The sequence below is a fragment of the Nasonia vitripennis genome, chromosome 1 (assembly GCF_009193385.2).
Source record: "Nasonia vitripennis strain AsymCx chromosome 1, Nvit_psr_1.1, whole genome shotgun sequence".
NCBI classification, from domain to species: domain Eukaryota; kingdom Metazoa; phylum Arthropoda; class Insecta; order Hymenoptera; family Pteromalidae; genus Nasonia; species Nasonia vitripennis.
Genome location: NC_045757.1, coordinates 17,017,471 through 17,037,580, shown reverse-complemented (window position 1 = coordinate 17,037,580; position 20,110 = coordinate 17,017,471). Strand labels below are relative to the sequence as shown.

Sequence of the window (20,110 nt, the reverse complement as noted above, 5' to 3'; positions counted from 1 at the left end):
GAAATTTTATTATGTTCTTTGGTTTATAATGTTCTTCTCGGTACTTATATTGCAGAAGAGATATTAACTTACATTCTTACAACCTGGCGTAAATGTTTATTCACATTTGTTTATAAATTCTATATATGTGCACAGCAAGCAAAAAGCAAAATAGAAAGGCAAGTCATATTTACGACAAGAATTATAGAAACAAAAATAATATCAGTGACAGGCTGGTTAAAAAAGTGGCAACAGACATGTAAGTATACTCTAATACGTTGAGACGTCAAAAATCTTTTGCAAAATCTTGGATTAGCGGTGCTGCTATTCAAAGCCAAGCAACAAATAAAAAATTGTTCCTGCTACTTTTGCGAAAATAATATGACAGTTGAGTATTCAGTATAATTATTCTCGAGAATATATTCGACATGATTTTTCTTAAAAGAGATAGGGAGCACAGATGAGCGGATTAGAGACAAAGATAAGAGGTAGATGAAAATGCAATTACACGTGTATACTGTCTATAATGTAATTTTTATTCAATATTTATTTTTTAATTTTCTAATGTAAGCTTGATCCAATTTCCTTCTTTTACGCAAATCTACAATTTCCTTGTTTTGCTCTTCCAAATCTTCTCTCCTGTAAAATTTTTAAATATTAGTTGAATATTAAAATTATTTTTATAGTACATTACGATACAAGTGTCGTATGAGGCATATTCTGGCACGGCGAGGTTAAGCGCCCGAGCGTAGCGAGGGTGCTTACGCCGTGCCGGAAAGTGAACATACGACTCGAGTATCGTACAATATTTTATAGCACTGCTTAATTACTGCTTAATCATTGCTGTTGCACTTACGATCTCTTCAGCCGCTCTTCTAAAATGCGGCAGTTCTCGCAAGCTCTCTCCTGCTCTCTCTGACGGCATTGGTGAGGCTCAGCAACCTTTGCAGCGGTGCAGGCTGGCCGCCCAGAAGACTGGCAAACCGATCTTGTGGCGGCGGCTAGCTGAACTGACGACTGCTGTTTACAGCACTGGCAGGACGATCCTGGTGCTGGCTGCACAAACGACTGCTGTTTACAACACTGGCAGGACGAACCTGGTGCAGCTGGCTGCACAGACGACTGCTCTTTACAGCACTGGCAGGGCGAATCTGATGCAGCTGGCCGCCCAGAAGACTGCTGCATGCACGAATGACATTGCCAGGGCGATCCTGGCCTAGCTGGCTGTTCCGCACACTTGTGGCAGTGCCGTTTCCTGCAAAAGATGCTACGTTGAAAAATGCGTGAGCGCAAGAGAGACAGAGAGAGAGAGAGAGAGAGAGAGAGAGAGAGAGAGAGAGAGAGAGAAAGTGCACGTATATGCGCACACGCGTATATATATATATATATATATATATATATATATATATATATATATATATATATATATATATATATATATATATATATATATATATATATATATATGCTGGCGACGACGAAACGATAGACAAGCGTGCGTCGAAAGTACGCGCGCGCGTGATAGAGAGAGAGAGAAGGTATACATATTTTCGTACCACACACACATATATATACAGATATGTTGTGCGTGCGGTCGTCTTGTATGCATGCATGTATAGTTCAGCTAGCGATGAGCGAGTGTAGAAAATTGCACGCGCGCGATAGAGAGAGAGAGAGAGAGAGAGAGAGAGAGAGAGAGAGAGAGAGAGAGAGAGAGAGAGAAGGTATACATGTTTTCGTACCATACACACACACACACACATATATATATATATATATACGTTATGCGTGCGGTCGCCTTGTATGCATGCATGTTCATGTATAGTTCAGCTAGCGAGGAGAGACTAGAAAATTGCACGCGCGCGATAGAGAGAGAAAGAGAGAGAGAGAGAGAGAGAGAGAGAGAGAGAGAGTGAGAGAGAGAAGGTATACATGTTGTGCGCGTGGTTGTATGCATGCATGTACATATATACTTCATCGAAGATTTTCCCGCTGTGGCACGTGCCGCACAACAAAGAAGCGCGAGATTGATACTTAGATACTCACGCTGCCGATTCCTCCTTCTTTTCACTTGAAGTGCTGCTAAAAACATTCCCCATGGTCCAAATCGTGTTGATGCGACGACGACTGTAGCACGAATGCGAGGTTACGGGTAGTGATGCACTAACGAACTCAGCGACAATTAATACCGCGTATAAACTACCTATAGTCTTACTGCGGCCCGAAGATACCGCGCGAAATGTCAAGGCGGGCTATAGGTACTGGGCGAGGCGGAGGGGCGGGGGGCGACGCTGGCCGGCGGCGGCGGTAGCACGCGCGCAAAGGGCTCAGCTTAGCGCTTGTTTACATAGACTTTGAAAAAATTCGACGAATTGTTGAGTAGCAGTAGCGCTGTTTTGTCTTGACGGTTTATCTGCTCATTACGAAAGTAACTCCCGAGCGTGCTGCATCGTTTTACTTTTCGTGCTTCTAGTGCTTATAGTTGTGCTTATCATCTATACTCTCGACTCTATACTCTTTATATCTACTCTTTATTTTTTATCCTTTTCATTAAGTCTACTACTTTGTCGGCTTATCTTTCATCTATTCATTTCATCTATATTTCATTCTTTACTTTAAACGTACTCCCTTCTATATTACATTCTTCTTTTATATTTCTATTTTTCTTTACTTTCCTATTTTTCTCATTTTTCTTTACTTTCCTATTTTTCTCATTTTTCTCTGTGTAAATCCGTTTGTTCGAAATGTTGTCCAACATTCGAAATGCGAAAACGGAGGCTGCTGCTAGAGTGATAGCAGAGCATGTTCAAGACATTGACGACGTGGTGTTTACCTCCGATTTGGTGCATATGGTACGTTAATTTTTATTAGTTTTTCATAATTAGTGGAAAATCTTTCAACGACGGCACTACTCGCGATTATAGGCAACAACGCCGCGTCTCACGTGGCATTTTACTTAAGAATAAATTTATAACACAGTAACAGTAAGTAAAGTCGAAAATTTAAACGACACCTATGATTTGTACAATTTTTACTGTTATGGGGAGTGATTAAAAGTAAGGCATCATATCAGGTAGCATCCGCTCGAATTGGCGAGATCGCGATGCACCTCCGTTGCGGCAGATGTAGTGAGATGTGCTGCCTTTCCTGCGAACGCCGAGCCGATCGAGCGTCGCGATCGTGCAGACTGCAGCCCGCTGCGTGCTGTAAGGGCGGCCCATTTCGCACTGTGCCGCTGACCGGGTTTGGCATACTAATATCTTCCTTTTTAATATAGTAAAATAAGCGCTCATTGCGCGATCGCTCAATTATTTTGTTTTACAAGCTATTTTAACAAGAGAGGAATTAAGGTCGGGTGCGCGTTACTATGCCACGTGTATGGTAGTATTTATACGTGACACTATAATACATCGGCCTATTTATACTATCATCGCCTGCAATTTCCTTCCGTAGGGCCAGTTCCTAAAAAGTAACAAGGGTCCATATACAATATATATTTATTTTTCAATGACTTATCGATGCACGCTCTATCTCGGCAGCACCGTCAACAATGCTCTTGAATGATATCTCTTGAAAAATGCTCTACCTCGGTGGCGTGTTTGGGAACGTCCTACGTCGAAGATTAACTTCTTGGAATTTTATTAGGCTAGAAATCACAGAAGAAAGTGCGGTAAAAATAAACTCGCTCCATCATACAGCATTCTTACATCCTTCAAGCGACAGCTGCGATAGAGCGTTCTCTCACTCAGTCATACTCTCATATATAAAAGTATGTACAAGTATGATGTACTGATCGACTTTATGTTGTTTAAGTGCAATTACTGTGGTAATCGATGTGCTCAAAGTCACCAATGATTAGGTGTGCACAGATATTTCAATCTTATTAGTATGCGAGCCAGTCGCTGTCAACCACCAAATCTCTCATAATCATGCTAAATCCATGATATTGAAGGTGGATGTCTGTTCTTTTGCGTTAAGACTTGTCCAATTATTTAGAAACAGACTGCCATCTCAGTTTTCACTTAACAATCTTGGTTCAGCTTTTGACCCTGAACCCTATAGCTTTGGCGGCAAAAAATACAGGTGGGTCTATACATGAAAGTTGAATTCACATCAGATAGAATGTATTCAACTAAATATAATATTACAACATGCCAACACAAATTAAGTTCCAAAATTTTAGCCCTCTAGGTATGATAGTTTTCAAATGAGAGCCAAATTAAATTTTAATTGATTTCGATTTCTTGTTTCACAATTTTATTTTCACTCTCATTTGAAAACTATCATACCTAGAGGGCTGAAATTTTGCAACTTAATTTGTGTTGGCATGTTGTAATAATATATTTAGTTCAATTCATTCTAACTGATATGAATTGAACTTTCATGTATAGACCTACCTGTATTTTTTGCCGGCAAAGCCATAGGGTCCAGGGTGAAAAGTCGAACCAAGACAGTTAAGTAAAAACTGATACAGCAGTCTATTTCTAAATAATTTAACTAGTCTCTATGCAAAAGAACAGACATCCACCTTCAATATCATGGATTTAGCATGATTATGAGAGATTTGGTGGTTGACAGCGAATGGTTCGCATACTAATAAGATTTAAATATCTGTGCAAACCTCATCATTGGTGACTTTGAGCACATCGATGATACTTTTTACACAGTAATTGCAATTAAACAACACAAAGTCAATCAGTACATCATGCTTGTACATACTGTCATATATGAGAGTATGCATGTGGGTTAAGTTGCCACTCTTAATGCACACTTTGAAAATCATATTTCCCCTTCAAAAAACATTGTAGGTGAATTTATAGTGTTTATATATTCACTATTCAACATTGACTGAAACTGTGAGAAGTGTAGTTCTGGTCTGCTATGTTATTCTGCTCCATAACATAGCAGACAGCTTCTACTATACGCGTCGTATACTTGTAGTATGCCTGTGCCTGGCCTGAACCGTATGCACATGTGCAAAAAAATTAAGAGAACATCTGCTACTCGGGTTTCAGCGTAGAAATCATGCATATTTCTTGATGGAATCTGGGTATCACTTCTACCGGGTCGCTAGGAAACGGGACAGAACTTATCGGCCATTTGCTACCAGGGCATCAATACATGTATTACTAAGGTATAGCGCTCGAAATCCATTTTAAATATGTTTAGGTAATGATAATCATGATAGATATTAAGTATATATTCATATATTGTAATATGCGTCGAAAGGTCGTAATTATAGCGATCGCAATTTATGGTACAAAACATACTTTAAAAAATTCGCGCGCACATAGTTAAAAACTTTTATAAAATTATTTGCAAAATTTGTTCACTAACGTGGAAGCTGAATAATTTTGATTCTTAGATTCTGTTTATTTAATAATTTCTCTCCTTATTAATGCTTTGTAATTCTATTTATCGACAAAAATTTCATTCTGGGAACGCTAAGGACGACAATTTTATATAATTGATATACGGGGACCGCGCAAAAGGTATAGATGCATCGGCCGACCGGTCCCTGTAGGCTTGGCAAGGCGCTCCTTCCGTACACCATGTCGGTTATTTTTGTGCCTCCTGCCAGCACGGATATTATGGACCATTGCAACGAGGACCTAACACGTGGCCGACCCTTACAAAATAATTATACAAGAAAATGTTACAGATCTCGTTATGAATTTCATCTCACACTAGATTTTGACTAGCTTCGCGGTTTTCAATACTTAAGCTGTATAACTGCAGGTACATTAGAAAAAAAACAACAAAAATGAAGCACGGTAAACGTTTACAACTGTACCGTACAATATTATAACAATTGCAAGACATTAACAAAAAAATTAGGAAATAAAGACGGAGATTTCTTGGAAAATATTGCGATTTAAGAGTAAGATCAAAGTCGTTTCAGCATTTCTCACTATCTCGCGCGCATACATAATATGCACTAAGTATGCATACATTTATTAAGGAAATCGTAATTCCTACTTACGCGTGTAGGGTTCCAAAAGAACCATTTAAGTCACACGTATCGTAATGTACTATTTTTTATCCTGATCGTCTACGTTCTTTTGAAATGCGGGCACAATTTTTTCGCTTTTTACGTGCATTTTTAAATACAAATTTTGGTGTTACACGATTATCTCTAAGAGACTTTAGTCGATCGGGCTGAAAATTAGTGTACAAAGTCCCCTTACCACCAGTACCTACTGGTTCTATTTTTAGCTTAATCCCGCAGATACACGCCGAATGCGATCACCTCCAAAAATCGTTCAAAACAGTTTTTTGCTTTAACTTGAATCGAAGCATTCTATAAAAAATAGTTAAATTGAAAAATTGTAGATTTAAAAAAATTCAACTATTTTCTATGAACATAAAATTACAAAAATGCTTGTAACCCGAATCGATTTACAATTTATCTCAAAAATAAATAAAAAATTGATTCAGCCCAAAATCGATTTTCTATATAACAAAAATCAATTATTCACAAAAAGCATGAGGCTTTACGTTTTACATAAAAATGTTTAATGTAAAAGTTGTAAATATTTTGGAAACACAACTTTCTACCATGAGAAATATTTTTTCAAAAAGCTTTAACGAAGACAAATCCTCAAAAACGGGTTTTGAAGGAGATAACCAACACAAACTTTAGATAGCAAGCGCGTAGCACGAGTACCGTTGGGCATGGCGAGCGCGAAGCGCGAGCGTCAGCGGTCGTACGCAAAACGCGAAGCACCGTCAGGCCGCGCGTGGCGGGCTACTTTTTATTTTCAAACGACACTAAAAAAGTTTCCAGACTGCAAAGGTAAGTGTTAAAAAACAAATATGAAAACGAAAAATCTGTAAGTCTGTAGTTCAAACTTTATCCAGCCCGTGAGATAGAATGTTTTTACGTTCCTACATTATTTTATTAAATATTTGATTCGTCTATTATCGTACAATTTTGTTATCCTATTTTCATACAGGCAACAGGAATGTATTTAATGATAGGAGGCTTTAATGAAAAATGCCTATCGCTAAATATTGTATTCAAGCTTCGATTTGTTGAAAATGGATACTTATTTAAAAAGTTGTTCCTTTTCTTTTTACCTAATGTCACGTGTGAGGAGTCACACGTATATAGGATATCTAATTATAGTGCAATCGAGTATGAGTCGCCAAATACGTGCATTACAATAGCTCAGACTCACCCCGAAGCTCGATTCTTTCGACTCAGCGCAACCTCTCCCACAATTTCGAACGATCGCACAAGTATAAATCACACCACCCAGGAAGTCTATAAAAGAGTGCGTGCAGGCACTCGATACTCATTTAGTGTAAACCTCCTAATTTACTTCATTAGGATTATCTAATGTAAAGCTTCCGTGAATGTTCAATAATGGGGTACCTCTAAGAAAATCGGTAAGATTTTTGTGTTTTATAGGTCTAATAATAATTTTGGTTCCTTCCGAAGGAAACCTTGTAATAGTAATTTTTGGAGTTTGCGTAAAAACATGTGGGAAGTGTGTTTTGATTTATTTTTAGTCGAAAAATGGTGTTTTTGGAAAATGTCCGTACAGATGTGTATGTACGTGTGTGTGTGTATGTGCGTATATATGTGTGTGTGTGTGTGTTCGTATACGCCTGTATCTCAGCTTCTACTCAGTGAATTTGAACCAACCATGTCTCATTTTCTTTGGTTTTGCTAGTACATAGTGGGTAAAAGTCCGCTATTACATTTTCTGGACGCGTTTGTTTTTTATAGCGATTTTATAGTTTGGGATTTCAGTCTTTTCTAATAAATTTATTGGAAAAGTTAATAAAACTAAATTGCTTAATATGTATCTGAAAGAAAATAAAATTACCTATCTTTTTACCGTGCAAAATTTATATTATCATTAGTCATTCTTTTATTATACACCATAAACCGCAATTTTTAATAGTACATTATGCAACAAGGGAGTAAAGTCGTTGATTATTCCCGCGGGTGAGAGTTTACTGCTCTCGCTTCGCTCGGGCAGTAAATCACCCGAGGGAATAATCGACTTTACTTTCGTGTTGCATATAGTGCTTTATTCACGACTGAACTGTGTAGCTACTTTATTTCTTAAAAAGTGGGACCTACAACAGCTAAATTGAATAAATTAATACAATATTGAAAATATTAAAATTAAAAAATTTTTTTTATAATTTGTCTACTTTTTAACATTGTTGCAAAATTTTCAAAAAATTCCATAATTTTTAAAATTCTCCCGCATTTTGCGGGAATAATGAATTTATTTCCCGCATTTTCGAAAACGAAATGTTGAATCTTTCTAAAAAAAAACATGATTATTGAAAGTTATTAGGACTTATACTCCACTTTAATTTTGAGTCATTTCATGGGGCGGATGCTCAGAAAAACATCAAAAACTGAAAAAGTCGTTTTTCCATGTGAGGCGATAACTGGAGAAAAAGGCAATAATCAATTTAAAATTTTGGATTCGGTTAGCATTACATAGCACCCTTATCCCTTTCTTTCGGTTGTGTATGATACCAGTTGGTTTCAAAGATATTAAGCTTCAAAATTTTTTTTTACCCTTTGCATAATTGAAAACTGCATCGCTTATATCTCAGCTTCTATTTAATGAATTATAATGTATACTTAAGCTCGTTTTTTTCTGTTTTTGTTTTACCAATTCGTTAAAAACAAGATTTTCTTATGCATGTGCATTTCTTCATGTCGATTTTTCGATCACCAGTGATGTTAGATGGGTTAAATGTTGAACTTTTCCTTAAAACATCATGATTATCGAATGTTATTATAACTATAGACTACTTTAATTAGAGTCATTTCGTGGAGCATATCCGGAGAAAAACGGGAAGGAGGAATTGTAACGCTAACGTGCATAGTTTCTTTTTCTCTTCGTTTCTGAGAAAAAGTGTGAATTACAATTCATTATGTATATACAATTGATTTGAAATAATTTTATCTATCAAACGAAAAAGTACAAAAACTTTATAAAATTATAAATGAAGTAAAAACAATTCAGATTTTAAAGCGATACATAATGTTGAAAGAAGCTACGCGCCAAAGAATTGACAGCGCTTTTTTTGGAACACATGAACGATTTCTGCGTTTTTAATACCTTAAAAAAGCGGGTTTGAAGTGACTTTTTGAAACCGGCTTGAAAATGCGGGAAAAAATGATATATTGTTTACCAAGGCCGTAAAGTGAGCTTTGTAAGGCCGAGTGTGCACCATATTTTTTGTAACACATCTACAGATTTCTGCGTTTGCACACACACACACATATGTACATAATCATATGAACACACACACACATATATACGTATATTTGATGTAAACTATTGATCATTTTCTTTAAAATATCTTAGCAGGTGTTATGCAGCATATGCGGCAAAAAATAAATAAATAAATAACGCCCGTCGGGCATAAAAAAATGAAAAACGCTCGCTAAAATTTTTTATAGAAAATGGTCAATAGCTCACATCAAATATTCGTATATGTATGTATGTGTGTGTATGTGTGTGTGTGTGTTTACGTACGTGCGTATAAACTCGCCTTCGGCTCGGGCTAACTCGCCTTGACTCGTACTGCAAACTCCACACTCGGTCTAAAAAAGCCCACTTTACGCCGTTAGTACACAATATACTATTTTTGCCTACTTATCGAAAATATAGGTAAAAAACGCAGAAAACAATACATGCGTTAAAAGAAAGATGGTGTGCACCAAGGGCCAAGTGGGCTTTTTGACTTCGTCTGGTTACAGTACTCGTCGTCGTCGCGCTAACGCACTCGTTTTCAGCTCGCCTTCGGCTCGTGCTAACTCGCCTCTGATTCGTACTGCATACTTGGTATAAAATTGCCTACGCTCTTGGTACACAATATACTATTGGACGCTTTCTGATGGAATTGAGGTTTGCAAGCTACCAATTGAAAAACTGAAACAATTCTCATACGAAAAAAACCTTAGGTGTCTGATAATCGGCTCAGCTTTTATAAAAAAAAAAAGAAATTCAGCTGTATATTTTTCAAATAGAGCTTTAAAGCTATGAGAAGAAGCTTATGCTACTATTATTTATATTTTTGGGCCCGAACAATCATACTTCAGGACACAAAATTATGAGTAAACCGTGAATACACTGTACTTATTACTGATTGGTCATTAAATGCGACCTCTAGCCTAGCATGTGTATGCTACGTACGCACACTTGTCACAACCCCCCGCCCCCTTTACCCATAATAAAAATGAACTTTCTTTTTGCACCCTGACCGAAAAGCCATTTTTCCCCTGAAATAGAGGTTATAGTAACATATTTTTTTTCGCAAACTTTATTTGCATGGAAAATAAGGAAGAGTTTATTTTGCGAAACAAAAGTGAAATTTTCAAGTAAAAAGTAAATTATGCTAAACGGAAATGAATTTCAAGAAGTTATTGTTTTTCAAATCAACCCCGTAAAATATTAAATTGCGTTGGCCTTATTTTTGCAGATATACGAGATAAAAGTAGATTTTTCCCTTCAGTAATTACTGTTCTTTTAAAAGGATTGTTCCCTCAAGTTTATTGTTGAGCAAGCATCAGCAAAAATATTATCGCTCGGCCAGTTAAAATCTGCTACGTTCGCTTCTTGTTGCATAATGCATATTATTATAAGATATAAGTATTAGTAAATTGACAGCGTTTTATTTATTTATTTTTATGTTGTTGAAAGATTTTCCACTTATTCTTTAACAGCCATCATTATATCGTATGGTAATAGGATATTGTCTCATAAACGGATATATTATATTTCCATTATAATAATATATAACCATGTCATCATTGCGTTACACATGTATATTATCATGCGTTATAGTGACTGTAGTAATTATAGTTGCGTTATTTGTGGTAAATTTATTTTACAGATTGCTAAAGCAACAAAGCTGAAAAAAGGAACATCTCTCTTAAGTAAATTAAGGTACTTGTGGAATCACAGTGATTCTATTTTGAAATTAGTAGTGAGAGAGATTCTAATGCGTGGGCAATGTAAGAACGATGTCGCGAATAAGACTGCGATTTCGATGGCAAAACCGCATGGCGCAGGTGACTTTACTGAGATCAGTAACGCCAATTTTGATTTTCAAAAGATCAACGTCAAAGGTGATGGCAATTGCTTATTCCGTGCATTTGCCATGCATTTATTCAATGACGAATCTCGACACTATGAAGTTCGTAAAAGCGTTATTGAATATGTAGTGAAGAATTGGGATAAAAATCTTGATCTCCTTATGGCTACTTGCGTAGATAAAGTCTACGAAGATGCCAATGATTATGAATGCTTCATGGGAAAGGACGGAGAACAGGGGACAGATTTTGAAGTTGGCATGTTTGTCAATGCATATGAAGTAGACGTTGCAATTTATGAGGAAAGAAATGGGCATTTCTTCTTAAAATATCCTTTGACTTGTTCTAAAGTAAGTTCAGGAAAGCTTAACTTACTGTTCACTGGCAGTGAAAGATCTGGACACTGGATGGTTTTAAAAACTAAGCAAGTGTCTTGCGAGAGAAAGGAAATGTGTGAGCAGCTGACTACTGCAGGTAAAACTGTTGAATTTGATTTAATTGAAAATACATCAGCAGTGGAAATCGATTGTAATGCTGCATCTGGTAGAGAATGCAAGCATCTGGGAGAAAAGGTGGATGTTAAAAATATATCGTGTAACATCTTAAGCGTGTATACTGCTGAAAATGGCAAAGCAACTTGTGAACTTAGTGAGCCAGCGGCAGAGGGCACTGGTCACGGAATTATAGATCCAAAAAATGATCGTTTAATAACTCCACAGAGTGAAGATGAAAAATACTCTGCATGTAATCCGTTAGACGATATCTCTGTTTTTCCACTCACTAGCAAAATAGATGTTAAAACGAATGAAAAAAGTATGGAAAAAATTGAGCCTTCTTGCAAATCTCAATCAAATTCAGAAAAGGCTATTGAAGACGAGGATTTACACGATAGTCCACGTCTTACAAACATAGAAACTGAAACGAATGATGAGCAGCAGATAAAGGTACCATCAAGAGAATCAATCAATAAAGCTAGTGTAGAGAAGAGCCATAGTGACAATGTAATAAGCAATGCAATAGTTACAGACAGTAGTAGCAATATAACAAGCGACAAAACGTTGAAAATTCCTATTGTGGAAAACGTATCTCTTATTTTACCTTCGAACGCGATTATTAATAAGGAAAGCACGATCGCAGCAAATGATTCTTTAAATAATACGGAAATAAATCATACAAGTTCTCAAGTGAAAAGTACATTAATCGGTCAAAGACTTGGAGACACAATAAATGATGATTTGATAGACTCACTTAGTGAAGATGAAATGGACTTTGGATGGAAACAGATTGATGATTTTCCTAGTTCTCCACTCATTGACAAAACAGGCAATGAGACAGAGGACAATGGCTTTCAGCAAAAGGCTTACGCTGTTGATTATGCTGCAATTCAAGCTTCTCGCAAAACTTCACCAAATGCAAGTGAAGCTGCTGATGACGATGTGTATGATTTTCCGTCTTACGGATAAAGATATCGGAACGAAGGATGAACAGCAGACAAAGGCACTATGTACAGAGTCAATCGATGAAGCTGGTGTAGAGGAAAAACAGTCCGATTTGGACTTGCTTAAACATTCAGACGATCATGAAGTTGAAAGTCATCTTCGAAAAAGAAAAATATTTACAAGATCGCTTCAACAAAGACATCCTTTCGGGAACGTTAATTATAGAATGTATGAAGACTCTGAAAAAGAATCCGTAGATGCAGGTTCAGATAGAAATTATTCAACCGGTTCCGATAGTGGCTCAGAAGATAATTCAGATGAGCAATTTACCGATACCGATTTTCAAGATATGTGTGAAGGTGTAAAAAATAATAGCAAAAAATTCAAGCTTGACATTGGTACCCTCGAAATAGATCCAAACAGCTTCAGGAATGAAAATAGGATGTACGATAAAGAAAAAATAAGAGAAGTACTTTCCTACACTTTACGAAGTGCTTTTGGTTGTACGTGCCTTTTATCGTTTTATGGGGAATTGCGCTTCAATAGAAGAATCATATCTGCGTATGCAAAATGTGTCTCGGCAGAGCATCAGCAATCCTTCAAATTTGAAGTGCATAATTTGAATTATGATCTCGCTAAAGTAGTCATAAAAAGTGATGACAAAATAAAGGAGGTGCATAAAGAGATCCCGAAGACCCTAAATATCTTCCATTAAAAGGCAGAGAACGTGAAGAAATTAAAGAAAAATTAGGTCATCAATCAGTTAAATCTCTTATCAAGAAAGTAGTAACAGAGAACAGCACTGAACTACTAGGAGATGGCCATCCAGGTAGTATACGAAGGGCACACGTTTACTACAAGTTTACCTCTGAAAATAAATGTAAAGATCGTTTGCAATTGGAATCCTTAGATATAGCAGACCTCACTCAAATGTGGATAGATGAGAGCAAATTGAAAGATCCCTTCTTGAGATTTGTTGCCCTAGATTTGACAGCGCATATGTATGCAGAAAAAGATCTTGACTTATTGGCAGATCAAAAAGACGTTATTTTACACATTGATGCAACTGGATCTATTGTACGGAAACCAGAAGGCTTGGATCGCAAACGTATATTTTACTATTGCATATTAGCCAGGCAAGATATAGAAATAATTAAACTAGCTCATATGATTACATCGGAGCATCATACAGCATCTATTGGTAATTGGCTTAGTCATTTCAAGTATTTTGCTATGAAGGCTAAAAAGTGGCCAAAAGTAAAAATTATAGTAACTGATCAGTCGTGGGCTACAATACACTCTATTCTTCTACAGTGGAATAATATGAATATTCAAAGGTATTTGCGACTTACATTCAATGTTCTACTTAAAAAAGAAAACTTACCTGCTGATTTCATAACTGTGAAATTATGTTTTGCTCACTTTTCACACAATGTGACACAGACAATTGACAAATTGTACGTAGCAAAAAAAACAGACGAAACATACCCGACATTTAAACAAGTTCTCAAAGGATGTATGCAACTATTATGCGTGGCTAGAAATTTAGAGCAAATGTACGAGCAGTTTAAACATGTATGCGTTATTTTTTTGAATAAATCTGCGAAAATAGCTGAAGATAGCATAAGAGTAATAACTGGATTGAAGAATGTTCATGCTTCCACATTCGAGAGTGCTGCTGGAACAGTTAAAGATGAAGAAGATGTCGAAGAGCTCAACACGATTTGTGACGATATTGAAAAAAGTGATGCAATCTATAGAAATTCACCGTATTACGTAGAGTTTAATAAAATTATGACTGCTGAGCAAACAATTGCGATCCAACGTAATGACAAAGATTTTTCAGCAAAGGAAATCAATCCATTTTACGCTCCAGACTTCATGGAAAAAGTAATAACCAAGTGGATGCCTTACGCAATTCTATGGAGTTCATTGGACTTGGATATATTTGCTCCAGGTATCTCTAGAGTTAGCAACGCATACGTTGAAAGCTCTAATAAAACCATGAAAGAGCTTGTATTAAAAGGATACACTCAGTCTTCGATAGGTAATGTAGTCAGAGCATTGAAGACAGATCAAGAATTCACTCGAGCGCTAATTGCAGCTAATGAGAAGCTGACAGGAAGCAAAAAGTCACGCAAAAGGCCACTGTATCCTACAGTAGAATCAGAAAAAAAGGACGCGTCTAGAGAAAGAAAATCACGTAATACAGTCGAAAAATCGCAGTTTAAATCCGAAGCGGATGAAATATCTGCAGACAGGAAGTCCAATAAAAAAAGTAACATCACGAAGAGTAAATCAAGAACAACCGATATTTCGCAAAGCGAAGAAACGCTTGTGGAACATGCGAAAGAGGATGATGCGTGTAATCCTCTTGTGGAAGAAAGTTGGGCTAAGAAAAAACAGCCAAGGAGAAAAAGAACGACGAAGATTAATATCGATACTCTATTCAGAGTAGGTAGATTGTTGGAAGTCAAAGAAAAATCACAAAAAGTAGAAGAATTAGAAAAAAATTCAGAGGAAAGTGCCTGTACAATTCTTGAAGTGCAAGACAACAATGAAAATAAATCTGACAATGAAAAACATGTGAACAAACGAAAAAGAGATCATTCACCGTGTATTGAAGATAGTAATTTATACAAATTTTCGAAGCTAACATCACTTGATGAAGAATTACATCAGAGCTCATATAAAAATTCATTAGAAGAATTAGAAGTTATGAAAGAAAAGAATGTTAGGAAAAGTGCATTTAGTATTACAAGATTTTTCAATGGTTTAGTGAAAGATCCTTATTATTATATGAACTGGGAAACATATGAAATAACCATTGCACGGTATGACGTTAAAAAATACCTTAATAGAAAAAACATTACCTTAACAACAAGGGAATTTCCAACTCTTATAAAAGAAGTTCAGGTTAACCTAACAATTATTGATGCCTTTGCTGCTGCTTCTCTTGACGAATGGATAGATTTAACATACATCTCGACGGACGATTCGAGGCCAATTCTAGGTGAGGATAGCGAAAATAGAGTCAATAAAACTCGAAGAATTAGCCAGACAACTGAGACCTTACGGAACATAGTATTTATGCCGTACGTATATTATCATCATATTCAACTAGCGATTCTTAATATTGAAAAAGAAGAGTTGACACTACTCAATCCCTATAAAGAATGGGAAGACTATTCTAGAGTTGAAAGCGCTCTAAAACATTTTAGTGATAACTGTTGCGAAGGATCGTCATTCAATAGATTGAAAAATATTAAGTGGGTGGAAGGTGATATGATGAAAAATCGTCCATACCAAGCATCATCTGATAGTATAAGTTGTGGCTTATATGTCATGCACTATATGGATTGCATTGGAAAGCAGAAACCATTTGATATGGACTTCAATCCAAACAATTACCGAAAAGAGGTCGCACACACATTATTACTCAAATCTGCAAACATGGAAGACCAGTGCATGTATTGTTCATCAAAGCAAAAAGAATTGAAGAAAATAAAATGTAAAATCTGCCATCGTAAAAATCACGAGAAATGCACGATTCGATCTGATTCCGAAAATTATGGTAAAATGAATAAGGAAGAAGCTTTCATTTGTAAATTCTGTCGAAAGTACGAGGAATTTGTGGAATCGAAAAAAGAAAGTTGAATGGATTTGTAATAAATTTGATTGATAATGTCCTCTCTTAAAAAACAGATGAGCAAATGTTATGAAGCTATTAAGAAAGCGATATTGATAACTTCTAACCTCAAAAACATTTAGTGCGCGAAGCGCACATTGGATTTAGCTAGTATCTACAAAGATGTAAAAAAAGAATATGCGCCATCAAGAACATGCAAATCTCTCTCACTCTAATAGCAATCAGTGTACCAAACGGAAGAAGAACATGGATAAAAATGAACGAAGTACTTATAAACTGGTCAGTAGACCAATTTCAGTCAGTCAATGTCAGTTGAACCGCCAAAAAAATATTAATGCCTTGCCAACATATTTTTTATCAATATAAATGATACATAATTTCAAAAAATGAAAAATTATAATTCTGTTATTTGGATTAAGGATTGCAAGAACAATTGTTTTGTAATTGTAAGTATATAATAGCAAAATTGTATTTTTCATATTTTGAAATTAAATCATTATGTTTCAAAGAAAATAAGTCAGCAAAGCATTAATAGTTCTGAAGTAGGTTTGGCTTCTGAAGAACGATAAAGGTCAGTAGACCGCCTGATTCGATAATCTTTGAAAACCGATATAAGAAAATTATCATTAAATAGAAGATATTTGTCAGAAGGTCAGCAGACTATGGCTTAATTCAATTATAGGTCAAAAGACCTTCTCATTGATTAAATACAGACAAAAAACGCGGTAAAAAGACAAAGTATTGTCAAAAGGTCAGCAGACCATTGTTTAATTCAATTATGGGTCAGCAGACCTTGTTTATAATTAAATCAAGATAAAGAACGCGGTAATAACGACAAAGTATTGTCAGAAGGTCAGTAGACCATTGTTTAATTCAATTATAGGTCAGAAGACCTTATTTCTGATTAAATCTATATAAAAAACGCGGTAAAAAGACAAAGTATTGTCAGAAAGTCAGTAGACCATTGTTTAATTCAATTATGGGTCAGAAGACCTTGTTTTTAATTAAATCTATATAAAAAACGCGGTAATAAAGACAAAGTATTGTCAGAAGGTCAGTAGACCATTTTCAAAATTAATTTAATGACTCGCATATAAATAATGTTGCCAAATATAACAAAACAATATTAAGTGAACGATAAGTCTAAGAGCCGGTTGACAAATATATAATATAAACGGGATAACCAAATAAGACAAGGTATTGTCAGAAGGTCAGTAAACCATTGCTTAATTCAAATTAAGGTCAGCAGACCTTACTGAGAATATAAGTACGTCTAAGGACAGTTTGCATAAACTTTATTGTACACAAAATTAATAAAATACGTTAAAATATAGAACATATAAAATAAAGCTTATGACAAAGCATTTGACAAAAAAAGTTTGCCACCTTACTGATGAGCCCAGCAAGCTTTTTCTGTTACAGGAAACCATATTTTACAGAAATTAGAAAAAAGTAAGAGATACAAACAAAGCAACCATCATACAATCGTATTTTTCCATTTTTAAACTGCTATTTAAAAAAAAGTAAATTAAAAATAAGGATCTATACAGTTTGACCGCTTCTAGCACCTTCTAATCAAGGTATCCGACTTTCAATCACCACCAAACCTAATGTTTGTTTTATTAATAAGGCTAAAAACAATGATCAATTGTAAAAAGTGAGCAGTCCCTATAATAGCAAGATACATAGTCAAAATAATCCTAAAAAGACCAAAGATTTCTATTTTGACACCTTATAACACAAAATATACGAGGATCCTCTCCCTTGATTATTATGAAACTAACTGTAATTACTTATTATAATCCCAGAAACGATAATCTGTCGTGAACAAGTAAGCAATTCCCTGACGAGCCGGATACGTGGTCAAAATAATAAAAAAGGCCGAATAGTGCGATTTTTACCCCTTTAGCAACCTTTAGACAAAGTTCCCCACCTTCAAACTTGACCAAACTTGATGTATTTATTGATTGTACCTCTAGTAACAATAATCCGTTGTAAAAAAGTGTGCAATCCTCTCGCGAGTCGGGTACTCAGTCGAAAAAGTCCGAAAAAGGCCAAAAAGTGCGATTTTGCGCCCTACCAGAGGCCTTTAGTCAAAGTTCCCCACCTTCAAACTTGACCAAACTTGCTGTATTTATTGATTGTACCTCTAGTAACAATAATCCGTTGTAAAAAAGTGTGCAATCCTCTCGCGAGTCGGGTACTTAGTCGAAAAAGTCGGAAAAAGGCCGAAAAGTGCGATTTTTACCCCTTTAGCGCCCCTTAGACAAGGTTCCCCACCTTCAAACTTGACCAAACTTGCTGTATTTATTGATTATACCTCTATTAACAATAATCCGTTGTAAAAAAGTGTGCAATCCTCTCGCGAGACGGGTACTTAGTCGAAAAAGTCGGAAAAAGGCCGAAAAGTGCGATTTTGCGCCTAATAGGGCCCTTTAGACAAAGTTCCCCACCTTCAAACTTGACCAAACTTGCTGCATTTATTGATTATACCTCCAGTAACAATAATCCGTTGTAAAAAAGTGTGCATTCCCCTTGCGAGCCGAGGATTCAGACGCGAAATTGCGAAATCCATCACTTTTGGGCTTGGATTCCGTCAGCGCCCTCTAAATCTTGTTCCTCTTCGAGGATCATACCCAAAATCCATATTTAACATTTTTTTAGGCTAATTAACAATTACCAATAGTCAAAAAGTGATTAACTCACAAAAAAATTTTCGTTGGTAGAAACGTTGCAAACTTCAACAACATTAAGGTCATACTTGAGAGTGATACAGAAGAGCGACAAGATGATATAGATGATATAGAAGATAATGAAAATCTGTGGAATGATGAAATAAATGATTTACAAGAAGAAGAAGTTGATGAATCACAAACTGAAATTTAAAAAATTTTGCTGAAAAATTCTGTCAATTCTATTTACTAGAATAATACAATCATTTTATTATATATTAAATTTTTACAATAATCATATTTATTTATATTTTGACAGTTTTATCCTTGTATTATTGATGTTGCTTCAGAATAACATTAAAAAATGCTATCGTAAATTTTTCAACAATAATTTACTTACAGGTAAAAAAAACACAAATTCAAATAATAATTTTTATAGCACTGGGTGGCTTAAATCCGCATTTAAGTCACGCAAATCCGTGGCGTAAGAAGCCCCTTCTGGCACTGTGTATATCGCACTCGCTACGCTCGTGCGCTAACCTCACGCTGCCAGAAAGGGCTACTTACGCCACGGATTTGCGTGACTTGGCGGATTTAATCAAGCAGTGCTATAAAATATTGTACAATACTCGAGTCGTATGTTCACTTTCCAGCACGGCGTAAGCACCCTCGCTACGCTCGGGCGTTTAACCTCGCCGTGCCAGGCTGGGCCTCATACGACACTTGTATCGTAATGTACTATGGGTCACTGAAACTAAAGAAATCGCTTCCGCGCATACAAAAGTATATGAAATATGACTATTTCATTTTTTCAGCGTCATTGGTGCACCGGTTAAATCAAATTTGGGATGCAAGGTAATGCCATTTTTCCGCTCATTGGATAGCTATATTGTTGAGAACATTTATTACTTATTTAATTCATAATTAACTATACATACTTAATAATTATATAGCTAATTTCGATAATATTAATAAAAAGTTCATACAATAAGTTTTCCGGATGTCGCCGCGAAATCAAAAATGATATTTTCGCATGACGCATTCAAACGCGGCTCGGTTCCCGCCGTCCCGCCGCTGCGCGCGGAGAGAGCGGCGGCGGCGGCCATGTCGTCTGCGCACTCCCCTCCCCTGCCTCTACACCAAGCAAATTTCTTTTTCATTAATTATCTCGGAACTTTGCGCTCATCGGAATCGAGTAAAAAATCGTTTCCAATGCAAAATTTAACGCTCTTTCAAGGTCAAGCCGATCTCGAGATATAAGCAAAAATAACTTTCGCACGCTGTTTTCGCATAG

At 36.1% G+C, this 20,110-nt stretch overlaps 2 protein-coding genes across 4 annotated transcripts in view; both read right to left on the bottom strand.

The window, feature by feature from the left end:
- LOC100116943 (tyrosine-protein kinase transmembrane receptor Ror) overlaps positions 1-20,110 on the bottom strand; it is a 324,541-nt gene that overhangs the window by 240,816 nt on the left and 63,615 nt on the right. The gene's annotated exons all lie outside the window — the stretch shown is intronic.
- Positions 495-3,928, bottom strand: LOC116416398 (keratin-associated protein 10-8-like). The gene is made up of 3 exons (XM_031924860.2): positions 2,026-3,928; positions 836-1,234; positions 495-618 (listed from the first exon to the last, which is right to left on the bottom strand). Exons 1-3 carry the CDS (start codon positions 2,076-2,078, stop codon positions 519-521), a joined length of 552 nt encoding a protein of 183 aa, XP_031780720.1. The 5' UTR covers positions 2,079-3,928; the 3' UTR covers positions 495-518.